This window comes from Pelobates fuscus, chromosome 1 (genome assembly GCF_036172605.1).
Source record: "Pelobates fuscus isolate aPelFus1 chromosome 1, aPelFus1.pri, whole genome shotgun sequence".
In the NCBI taxonomy this organism is placed as follows: domain Eukaryota; kingdom Metazoa; phylum Chordata; class Amphibia; order Anura; family Pelobatidae; genus Pelobates; species Pelobates fuscus.
Genome location: NC_086317.1, coordinates 405931786 through 405944629, shown reverse-complemented (window position 1 = coordinate 405944629; position 12844 = coordinate 405931786). Strand labels below are relative to the sequence as shown.

Sequence of the window (12844 nt, the reverse complement as noted above, 5' to 3'; positions counted from 1 at the left end):
TCTCGGATAACCTACTAAGGGAAACCACGACAGGACAATGAGGAAAAATACGTTTAAATAAGCCTCTTTCAGATCCGATTGGCCGTACCCAGTCTTTGATTCCAGAACGTGCGTGCGCGTCCTTTGCGTGACGTCACACGCACATTGACATTGTCAATACTGTGGGTGGACGTGGGGTTATAAATTGGAATGGATCCATAGCGTCCGGCGTCATTCAACATGGCAGCATCAGCTTTAAAACTTGCTTTAAAACTTGACTGTTGAATGAAGGGAGGAGGGTCCTTTTATACATACAGTCTCTTAATCTTTTTTTTTTTTTCTTCATTCCTGTCCTTATCTGGCTGGGGGCAGAGCTACCCATAAGTGATGCTGCCATTATAAATAGCCAAGAAAAGAAAACTATTAGGGAAGTATAATTTTATTTCCCCCTTCAAATAAAGTGCAAAAAGTGACACTATACCTTAATCCCTTAAGGGAACACTCAAAGCACCACAACCAGTACAGCATGCTGTAAAAAGTTTTGACCATGCGCAGCTCCCTGCCTCTATTACAGCTACAAGAGAGGCAGGAACTTTCTGTCTGAGTTAAGCCCCTTGGAGCAGGGCTTAGCTCATTGGCTGGCTGAGAACGATAAGTTAATTAGAGCCACTTCTTAAAGGCTCTGATACACGCAAGTGCTTTCCCTGAATCTCATTAAGTGTTACATGTTGAGACAATCAGCAGATAATCCGGTATTACCATCAAGTTTGTATACTATGTCAATAAAGGGTATGGTGTCAATAAGGCACGGAGCGCTTTATTTCTTAGAGCCAGGACATTTTTATTCTATATATTGTGAGTGTGAATTTTCTGTAATAACATCATATTTTGTCAGTGTTACACTGTTTCTTTTTTTCCGTTTTCTCTATTAAAAATATGCCATTAATAAAAAAAAAAAGCCAATGTATTAAAAATTATTAAAATAAAGCCAGGATCAATTAAAGTACTAAAAAGTCACATTATCAATAGATGCCACTGCTTGGTTTTAAATCCACATTCATTCTCAAATTGCAGGATATATCAACTGTACATGATAAAAAAAAAATGTATATTTTAGAAAATAAACAAATTGAGCAGATTATATATAGTATATAGTGGTTAAGCATTTTATTTTTTTCAGATTACATTCTAGTAAATTGATACAATATAACATCCAAATTATTAATAAATGCAAATTACATTTTATTGCTAATTTAATTTTAATTTATGAACTACAATATGGCTACTTTAATGTGTGTGTATTTTTAATTTCCCACAACATCCAAGTGTCCACCTAGCCAATTGTGTATTGCAGCTTTTAGCAATGGGGCAAAGGGCTGGTTCATGTTGACGCTGAGGAAGAAAACAGCAGATAAGAGTAACATTTAATAATTAAAAAAAAAAAAAAGTAACGTGTACGTTTCGTTGCATAATCTAAAAATATAATTTTATTATCTTAAGTGGACAATGTCAGTTATACGTTTTTTGGATAGCTTGCCGAGTTTATACATATTTCTAAATATATTTTATATGGAAAGGTTTTAAACGAAAGGTTCACAATAAATGGCATCATTCACCCAAACAGTATTTGAGACACATATGTAGTATATGAAGAAGAAAAAGAACACTGTTACACTGTTTAAAACAAAACAAAAAAAGCTTATAATATTTTTTTTTTGTTCTGGCTTGACACTGACATATAAAGGTCAACATAGGCAAATAATTTATGCTGCTAAAAGTCCAAAGTAATCCATATTGTAGCGATGACAGCATACAAGTAACTCTGAGTGTTAATGACTTTCATTGCAGGTTCAACGGCGTTGTAAAGTATTTGCCACCTTGTCCATGATGTATACATTTTTACGTCTGTGAAGACTTCAGGGGCAACAACTGGGCTGGGAAGATTTTTGCCACAGGACTTTCCAAAGCTTGATATTCCTACCTGATGGTATACTTTTTTGTCTGGAACGAGGCACACAAGGGGTCCACCACCATCTCCCTAAAATACATTGAATACATTTTAATGTTAAAACTTTCAAGTTTCATAAAAAGCATACCAACTTTACAAAATAACGCCAACATCTTAAAGGGACACTATAGGTACCAGACCACTTCATCTCATTGAAGAGGTCTGGGTGTTGTGCTCCTGTCCTATTAACATTGCACAACTAGAGGCACTTCTGGGTTCTTATCTGACTTTTGGTCCGCTATTATATCGCTGGACATCCTCACACTTTGCATGAGGACATCCACCCTCCGCTAAAACCCCATAGGAAAGCATTGATTCGATGCTTTCCTATTGAGAAGGCTAGATGCGATCACGTATGTGCAGTAGGTCCCTCTCCCCATTGGCTGGCAGAGGAGGTGGAATAGGTAAGTGACAAAAGGCCACTATAATTTACATTTAAGATCTCTCTTAGGTAGATGTGAGAAATATGTAGAACAAATTGATTTAACTCTGTTCCTGAGTGTGACATAGATGTGCTTATATTGTAAGTGAAACCTTTTGGAGGTCTACCTCTAACAAAAAAAAACTATTGCCATAGACTTGAATTGTGACTTCTTTAGATAAGTCATTTGAAAAATATTTTCTAACAGATTTTTATCATTTGAAAAGCTTGTATCTTGACCTGTGTGTCTCTTACTCCGTTGTGTTTTTATTATTCCCCCCAGATTCTTTTTGTGTCTCTTTTTAATATACACAACTGATTAATGAATCTTAAAACCTTTCTTCTGACAGAAAAATGTTCTGTCTCTTTTTCTGCACTCTAGATTTGAGACACTTAAAAGAACACTATATGATCAGGAACACAAACATGTATTCCTGACGCTATAGTGTTAAAACCAATATCTAGCCCCTTACCTCCCTAAATATAGCAAAATCTTACTTGTATGAAAGTCTGCAGCTCCTGGCTCTGCCCCTGTTAGCTTGTGAACTGCCCATGTCTGCTGACATCATCAGTGGTGGTCTGAGCCAATCACAGTGCTTCCCTATAGGATTGGCTGAGACTGTCAAGGAGGCAGATCAGGGGCAGAGCCAGCACAAGTCAAACACAGCCCTGGCCAATCAGCATCTCCTTATAGAGATAATTTGAATCAATGCATTACTATGAGGAAAGTTCAGTGGCTGCATGCAGAGGGTGAGACACTGAATGGCAGTGCCGCTTACTCTGCAGCACTTCCCAAGAAAGCAGCTTTAGCAGCCATCTGAGGAGTGGCCAGTGAAGGTATCCCTAGGCTGTAATGTAAACATTGCATTTTCTCTGAAAAGACAGTGTTTTTCAGCAAAAAGCCTGAAGTGAGCGATTACACTCACCAGAACAAATACAATAGGCTGTAGTTGTTCTGGTGACTATAGTGTCCCTTTAAACACACTTCATAAAACAATCAAAATAATGACAGAATGTAACTAACTTTTCAGATTGCTTTGATAAATATCCATGTTTGTGACAAGTAATTGTGATGGAAACTCAGTTGTTTCTGTGAAGTCACAAAGTGTGATTGTGGGGGTGCATTTCTGTTGAGTGTCAGTGTGTGAATGACAGGTGTATTTCTGTGGAGTGAATGTGAGTGTACATCTCCTTTAGAGTGTCACATTGATTATCTGTTCTCAAAAACGTGTATCCATTTATTTTTATATTCAAGTCATACAAAAATATTATAGACATACAGGCACAAAGAAAGAAACATACAGACACACAACTGCTCAATTTTTGCTTGTAAATAGCCCATTTTAAGTAGGCTATTTCCAATAGGAGTTAAAAAACCTGTGCATGTTTTTAGTAACTGAGATCATGGGTAAGTAAGATTGATGGTTTGACGCAGTGTACATCTTGCTACATGTATGCATGCCTGGATGAATCTGTCCAATATCCATACTTCTGTGGCAGTTATGAGCGAGTGGCTTCTCTGAAAGCTCGAATTGGAGATCTGGAGAAGCAAATTGCAGCATTGAGGGAGATTGACAATCTTGAGAGGAGTCTGCTGCTCACTGAGCAGAGTTTAGTGGAGACCGGCAGTAGAGTGGGAGGAGATAAGCTGGGGGAGCAGGCACATAGCTGGGTAACAGTTGGATGAGGTAGTAGCTGGGGAGGGAAGAGAAAGGTTTAACAAGTTGTGACTTTGTGCAGCCCAACAGATTTGCCTGTTTGAGTAAAGATGTTGGGAGCATTAGTTCAGGTCTTTTGATCTTGATAACACCAAATTTATGGGAATTTGGACAAATGCTGGTGAGTCTTTCTCAATCACAATGGTTAATATAATTGTAACACAGAGAAAGGAAGATCTACAAAAATTAGACACTACTATTAAAAAATTACAAACACGCTGCAAATTCAAGCCACAGAACTGAACGGTCGCATGCCGTCCGAGCTCCGAGCTGAACCAAGCCTTCAAGACCTCAAAAAGGGGCTAAAATTACTCCCAATACCCAGCAGACTAACCCAACACTTGCCCCTCATAAAATGGGAAGGAAAAATAAAAAACCAAGGCCAGAAAAACTGAACCTGGGCATGAATATCGGAGATCTGTGGCACCAGGCCAGGAGCAGCATGGGATCCAAAATGGCCGACTGCTCAGACGTGGACACGGACATCTCTGAGGATTTCTCACTGGGAACAACAGAGGGGAGCACACTGGAGCAGAGAGTAACCATCCCCACCATCTCTCACCCAGACTCTGCCCCGGTAACGACTGGGATCATGAGGGAGCTACTGGCGGACCTCCGAAAAACTCTCCAGACCGACATGGCACAGCTTCGACAGGACCTACAGGGCCTGACGAGCCGCATGGGCGCCATCGAACATGACACCCGCCAAAATGCCCAGAGCACGGCCCAACTGCAAAGAGCAGTGAAAGAACTGCAGACCCAACAAGCAAAAACTGACCAGAGGTTTGCGGTTGCAGAAGATCAGAGGCGCCGACTAAACCTCAAAATCAGAGGTATCACGGAGGAAACGCCAGAGAAGGAGCTGCCACACCTGATGCGGCGACTCCTCACAGCACTGCTGCCCCCCAAGCAGGCAAAGCAGATAAACCTGGAGGGAATGTTTCGCCTGCCAAAGCCGACTAAAGCGCCGACCTCAGCAACAAGAGACCTCCTGGTGAGATTTCAAAGCAGTAGAGACAGGGCAGCTATTATGAGTGCTGTCAGGAACCACTCACTGTATCACTTTGAGGGCATGCAGCTATCGTTCTATACAGACCTTTCTGGGTTCACCATGACGTGGAGGAGATCACTGCAGTCTTTCACGTCCCTGCTCCGCTCCAAGCGCATCCCATATCGATGGAAGCTGCTACACACACTAGAAATCCAACAAGGCACCACAATACACAAAGTCCGAGACCTCCGGGAAGCAACTGCCCTGCTACCTGCACTAGGTCTGCCAGAAGAGGCTTTAGCCTCAGTACGCCCGCACACTGCGACAGTTCCTACCCACACCTGGAACCCCGAAACAGCGCTTCCCTTCATGTCCCACGGGCACCACAACCAGAGGCACATGCCACGGCCACCACCTGAGGGACAGTCAAAAGCCGGCAGAGACTGGCATGAACCAACCTACTAGGACTGGTCCCTAAACCCTCAATGGACGTTCAGAAGTTCGCTTTGACTTTATGTAAGGTTTCGTTTGCATTATTTTCTTTTATTATATCCAGTTATTCCCGCTGGACGCAGCTGATACCAAGACGGGAAATGAACTACCGATATAAGTTGTTGTTTATGTTGCTGGGACGTTTTCCATCGCTTCAACGTTATCACCAGAGGCAACTTTTCCTCGATAACAAATATGCGCTCTCACATCCACTAGCAAGATTCCTGGACAGCCGGCTACTGGCCAACACCATGCCAAATAGCCTGACTGTCTGGCAGCACCTTCCTAAGAGCGCAACCATAAACAGAACATTTTATATCGTATGCCTAACAAACCTAAATGGTTTATTGTTTAATATAACCTACTTCTTTCTCATAGCCTGTTAATCACAGGGGATAGCACACTCATCACGTACTACACACTACTGACGTCCCATAGCCCATCAGCCTCATGCTCTGAAGAGGTTACTGCAAAGCATAACTTAACCTAGCTTAATTAGACGAGCTGCGCTATACCTGTTCTAATGTGCTGAACCACCATAGCCCGGGACAACCACTGCTGGGACATTTCAACCAAGCTAACGTTCATTTTATGTCTACCTGTACAGTAGATTTCCTAAATAATGCCTTACCGCAGGGTAACTGCCTCCCACCAGCACACGACAGCAGCAGCTCAGCACAGATGCCATAACAGTACCCAAACGACAGCCAACATATTTTAAACTTTCCCCCCGTCTGCCTTAAGCAAACACAGGACGAAGCCGAATACAACGGAGACACAGGCGGGCATAACCCAATAGCTCAGTAAACACATCGACAACCGAAGAGACTTACAAATCATAATAGCGACGGGGGAAGCAAAAGACCAGCTCATTGACCCACGAAGCAGTCTAGCAGCTCACTGCCATACCTAAGACATAGCACACACTAGACGTGCACACTAAACTGTAACACCAATCACGCATACTCAATTGTATATCGATAACACATACAATATTAGCTGACCTGACACACCAGCGATGACACCTTAAGTTAAATAACAAAGTTAGCTGTTTAACATTATACTGTTTGCTACTTAAACTAATCTTTAAAAATGTGCTAGACCTATCTGATACCTATATGTCTTGGGGTACCTCACAACCATCTGTTATCAGCTTCTGCACTACAAAAATAAAGAATTAAAAAAAAAAAAATTACAAACACAACTAGAACCGTTTCTAGGCACTCAAAATTTGGACATGTTATCTGACCGAGTTAAAAATAATTTGGACAAATTGGAAAATTATATTATTGGTAATAAAAAGAAAAAATACGAAAGAGATATGGATGATTATGCCAGTAATAAAGTAAGAAAGATGCCAGGGAGTAAAACAATAGATCAGAATAAAATGAGACCCCTTTATAAACCGAACAAAGCCAGGTATGAGGAAAATAGATATGAGAAACAAAAAAGTTCTAATTTCACTCGTAGCGATACATTTAGAACACCTCTCCCTGTTCGGAAGAAAAAGGAGAGTATCCCTAATAATCTATATAAAGATCGAAAAAGCTCACCAAAGGCTATAAGTCCATCTAAAGAAAGGCAGACGAGACCTAAACAATTTGATAGGAGATTTCTACCAGCCTCACCTAAACCTAGAAGGGAAACCCAGAGAACTAGGATTAGATGTAATGAGGATAGATCTTTTCAAATCCCTTTGAAAAACAGATTCGAGAGATTAAGGAGTGAAAAAGGAGAGGAGTTTTTTTTAGAACCAAGATGGATGAGGAGGGAAGAATACCACAGAACTCCCACAAAGAGATACAGAATGTCAGAAGAGGAAACAGAGGAGGGAGAAATAAACCAAGAGAGAAAAAAAGTGACGATAATGAAATAAGAGTTTTTAACTTATCCGGTATGATTTTATCCCCAATCAAAGAGAAAGTTTTAAGAAAGGTTTTTAAATATGCCCCAAGTTGTTCTGTTAATAAATTTGAAGCGTTTGTTGATATTAACAGATTCACCAGAAAACTGTGTTTGAAATTTTTTTTTTAATAAATCTTAATTTACCCCAAAATGATAGAGAGGAAAATATAGATGAAGAACCAGTAGATAATGGCAACAATTTTAAACATACAAATTTTAAGAAAAAATCTTCTTTTAATCCACAATATTTAAAATCACAAAATATGAAAGTGTTCGAAAAGGCATGTTTGGAGGAAATTTATAAAATTAAAGCTTTATCAAAATATGAACAAAATGTATCCTTTAGAGAAAAATTAACTCTGAAAGATCTTAAACAGAACTCCTCAATTGTAATTAAACCTGCTGATAAGGGGGGAGGGATAGTTATTTTAGATAAAATTACCTATTTAAACGAAATAAGACGACAATTGTCAGATACGAAGACCTACAAAAAATTGGATAAAAATCCTACCTTTGAAATTAAAACAAAATATGAGAATTTTTTAAAAGAAGAAGGTTTAGATAATACAGTATTGGACAAAAACAAATTTTCGTTTCTCCAGGTACAATATCCTAAGATACCGGTTCTATATATTCTGCCTAAAATACATAAAAGTTTGGAGAACCCACCAGGCAGACCTATAGTTTCCGGGATAGATTCGATTTTATCCACACTATCTCAGTTTATTGATTATTTTTTACAACCATTAGTTAAACTATGTCCCTCCTATTTACAAGACTCTATGAGCCTTTTAAAGATTTTAGAAGAACAGAAATGGGAAGAAGACTATTTATTAATTACGTGTGATGTCACTAGTCTATATACCATAATTGAACATTCTAAAGGAATTGAGGCAACCACTTTCTTTTTAGAACAATCTAAGGAATTTTTAAACACACAAATCGATTTTATTATCAAGGATATACAGATGATTTTAAATAATAATTTTTTTCTGGTTCAATGGTGATTTTTACCTTCAGACTCAGGGTATTGCTATGGGGACCAGGTTTGCCCCCAGTTATGCTAACCTTTTTATGTCTTAGTGGGAACATCTATTTGTTTATCAAGAGCATGGCTGGGGAGCAAATTTGGCCCTATACAGGCGTTACATAGACAATATTTTTATTATCTGGAAAGGAACTGAAGCAGATTTCAACTTTTTTTTTAATTATCTTAATTCTAATAATTGGGGAATTAAATTAACTAAAAATGTCAGTCCTTATACTATCGACTTTCTAGATCTTAACATTTATATTTCCGACCAAAAAATTAAAACACGCACTTTTTTCAAACAAGTGGACGTAAACAGTTTAATTGAAACAAGCAGTTGCCATTACGATCCATGGCTCAAGAATATTACAAAGGGCCAGTTTTTACGTATTAGAAGAAATTGTATGGATGATAAAGATTTTAATTCACAATCGTTATTTTTAAAAAAGCAATTTGCACAGAAGGGATATTGTGAAAAAGATCTCCAACAAAATATTGATAATATTAGGGATCTAAACAGATCACAGTTATTAAATTATAAAAATAAGGATAAAAATAATCAGAGTAAACAAATTCCACTTATTTTTAATTACTGTAGCAATGTTGGTATACTAAAAAGAATTGTGAGTAAAAAATTGGCATATCCTACAACAAGAACATGAAATGTGTGATTTTATAGGAGATAAGCCTAAGTTTATTTTTAGAGGGGCCAAAGATTTTAAGCAAATTTTAACTTCTAACTATATAGATGAAGAGAATAAAAATGCCAATTTTTAACTAAATGGTCAGAAACCCAAAAAGGTTTCTATCATTGCGGCAACTGTTATGCCTGCAGAAACACTCATATAACTAAGAAAAAGAAAGATGACTTTATATCAAACACAACTAAAAATAATTTTAATATCACTTCTTTTATTACATGTGAGTCTACCAATGTTATCTATTTATTACAGTGTACGTGCGGCTTACAATATATAGGTAAAACCTCAAGACCGCTTAAAACAAGAATATATGAACATATTAGAAATATTAAAATTGGGTTTTTAAATCATAGTGTGTCTAATCACTTTTTAGAAAGACACAATTCCAATCCGAAAGAATTGGAATTTACAGCAATTCAGAAAATTCTAACTCATTGGAGGGGTGGAAATAGTGCTTTTAATTTAAGTAAAAAAGAATCCAATTGGATATTTGAACTCCAAACATTATGTCCAAAGGGTTTAAATATTGACTTTGAAATAGGTCCAATTTTATAACTTCATTTCACCTCTCCTTTTTATCTGTAATGAAAGAGCTGTAATTATTATTCTTTTATATACTCTTTTTATGTGTTTAATATAATTTGGGTCACTAGCACAGTCACTTTATAATCTCTCTTTTTTGACATAAAGAATTACTGATACATATGGTATCTTATATTTTTATTGTTTTTGCTACTATTATTTTAAAAATTGCTATATTACATAATGTGACTATATTATTCATATATTGTTATATTCTTTCTCCTGTTTTGTTTCTGTAAATATTGGACAAATAACTGACTTTTTGTCACCATGGAAACATTGTTTATTCCCTCTCCATGGCACGGCTGTATGAGGAATCATATGCACATGCCCCCTCTAAGTCACGTGATCGGAGCCGCACCACGTGACCGGAGCCGGACGAAAACCGGAAGTGCTAACATTCAGTTAGACGGCAAAGACGCGCGGCCATCTTTGGAAAGTCTTAGTACCTCCATAGATGAAATTAACATGGCGGACATCTTGGAGGAGGCAAATTAATCCCTATTACATAGTTACATAGTTACATAGTTACATAGTTAGATAGCTGAAAAGAGACTTGCGTCCATCAAGTTCAGCCTTCCTCATTACAGCCGGAAACACTCCATATATGGGAAAGAGGATGGACTCCACAGCTGTTAATGTTTGTAATGTAATTATATTTATTATGTATGCTATATAAGAATATTGTGGTACTGTTTTATGTTATGCACCTGAGGAATACATTTTGTATTAGGTCGAAACGCATTGTGTTTTATTTCTGTTTTTATTCTAATCAAAGTACTTACCTTTTATTTATTTGGTAACCTGGTTCCTGATTTTTATAAAAGAGAAGACCCCAGACGTTTTCCAAGGGACCTATACATCCAAATCTACATCAGATTGATATATCTGCTTTAAAAGTTTAGAGCCAACTCAGAAAGGCTCTAAATATTGTGAGTTTTTCCAAGTTTTATAATTTTGTATTTTTATTGAGATGTATTACCCTATGATGGTTTCTTATATTTGCAGAACCTAGGGATCTCATTTTATACAAGGATATCATTTACCGTGTGCGCAATCACCATATCTCCTGTTGTTTTATTAGTTCAGGTGTACCTGTACTGGAGGAAGCTGTTCCTTCAAAACAGCAGAGTACAGGTGGGGATAAGAATGTAAGGAAGGCTAGACAGGTTGTGGTTGGGAACTCTATTATTAAGAGAGTAGATAGGGGTAATCTGCCTCTCTGATTGTCTCAACCGAACAGTTTGCTGTCTCCCAGGTGCTCGGGACCGCCACATTGTGGACAGAGTGGATGAATTATTGGGAGGAGCAGGGGATGACATTGTCCATATTGGTACCAATGACAAAATCAGAGGAAAATAGAAGCTCCTAAAAAATGAGTTCAAGGAATTAGGAAGTAACCTGAAGAAAAGGACCTCCAAAGTAGTATTTTCAGAAATATAACCCGAACCTCATGCTACAGTAGAAAGGTACTAGGAGATTAGAGAGGTTAATGCATAGCTAAAGTCATAATGTAGGAAGGACTGTTTTGGCTTTTAGAGCACCGGGACAATTTTGCACCTTGGTACTGTCTCTATAGCCGTGATGGATTGAAAGCTCTGATTGGAGATTTGGAGAAGCAAATTGCAGCATTGAGGGAGTTTGCTGTGCTGGGGGACAGGAAGGCTAGAAGGTTTGAGTATATTTTAAACTAGTAGTGGGGGGACGGGACATAGAAATCTACAAAATGGAGATAGGACACAAAGGATACAGGGCTTTAACTCAGCACAAGGGGGGGTAGAGAAAGGGGGAGGGGCAAGATCAGAACAGAGGAGGTATATAATAGTGAAAAAAATCACATAAATTAGAAGTGACCCATGATAATATTAAATGTATGCTCAGTAGAGGCAATATCATACACTAAGCAATATGACATAATAGAAATATGGTGGGATGAGACACATGACTGGGCAGTTATCTTAAATGGTTAAATTTTTCTAGGAAGGATATAAAAACAGGACACGTGGTGGGGTATGTTTGTATGTCAACCATGAGTTAAAACCAATCCTTAAAGGACCACTATAGTGCCAGGAAAACATTCTCGTTTTCCTGGCACTATAGTGCCCTGAGGGTGCCCCCACCCTAGGGTCCCACTCCCGTGGCGCTGAAGGGGGAGGAAGGGGTTAAACCACAGGGTAATAAATATAAAATAAACAAATTAAAACAAATTATGCTTAGTGGGAAAGTAAACCAATAGATTAGAAATAAGAAAAGATCATTTAAAGTGGACAAATCAGAGGCATCCTATAAATGATATAAAGAAGGCAATAAATAATGTATGCAAAAAGGCAATTCAAGTAACTAAATTAGAAAATAAGAAATTCAAACCAGCCTAATAAATGACATACATTAAAAAAAAAAAAAAAATTCAAGTGTAGGTACACTGAAAACAGAGATGGACATTTTAGTTATTGAAGACCAGGAAAAGGTAGACATTTTAAATAACTATTTTTCCTCAGTATATATTAAAGAGGATCCTATAGCAAGAGATATGTGATAAAATTGTGATTGGATGACTCAAGACAAAGTGCTACAGCAGCTAAAGAAAATTAATGTAAGCAAAGCTCCATGGCCTGACAGTATTCCCCCACATTTATTTAAGGAGCTAAGTGTGGCAATAAGTGATCCTCTGTGTTTAACACCTTAGTGACCAGACCGTTTTTCAATTTTCTTACTGTTAAGGGCTCTTTTTAAATTTCTGCAGTGTTTGTGTTTAGCTGTAAATTTCCTCCTACTGGTTTACTGTACCCACACATATTATATACTGTGTTTCTCGCCATTAAATGGTCTTTCTAACGATACCATTATTTTCATCATATCATATAATTTACTATAAAATCTTTTTATAAAGAACAAAAATGTTAAAAAACACACCTTTTCTAACTTTGACCCCCAAAATCTGTTACACATCTACAACCGCCAAAAAACACCCATGCTAAATATTTTCTAAATTTTGTCCTGAGTTTAGAAATGTCCAA

At 37.8% G+C, this 12844-nt stretch overlaps 1 protein-coding gene across 1 annotated transcript in view; it reads right to left on the bottom strand.

The window, feature by feature from the left end:
* Window positions 1-1750: 1750 nt before the first annotated feature.
* LOC134569255 (polyserase-2-like) overlaps window positions 1751-12844 on the bottom strand; it is a 111011-nt gene continuing 99917 nt past the window's right edge. Inside the window, exon 3 of the mRNA XM_063428171.1 lies at window positions 1751-2017. Coding sequence (XP_063284241.1) covers window positions 1751-2017 — 267 coding nt within the window. The remainder of the gene's footprint in view (window positions 2018-12844) is intronic.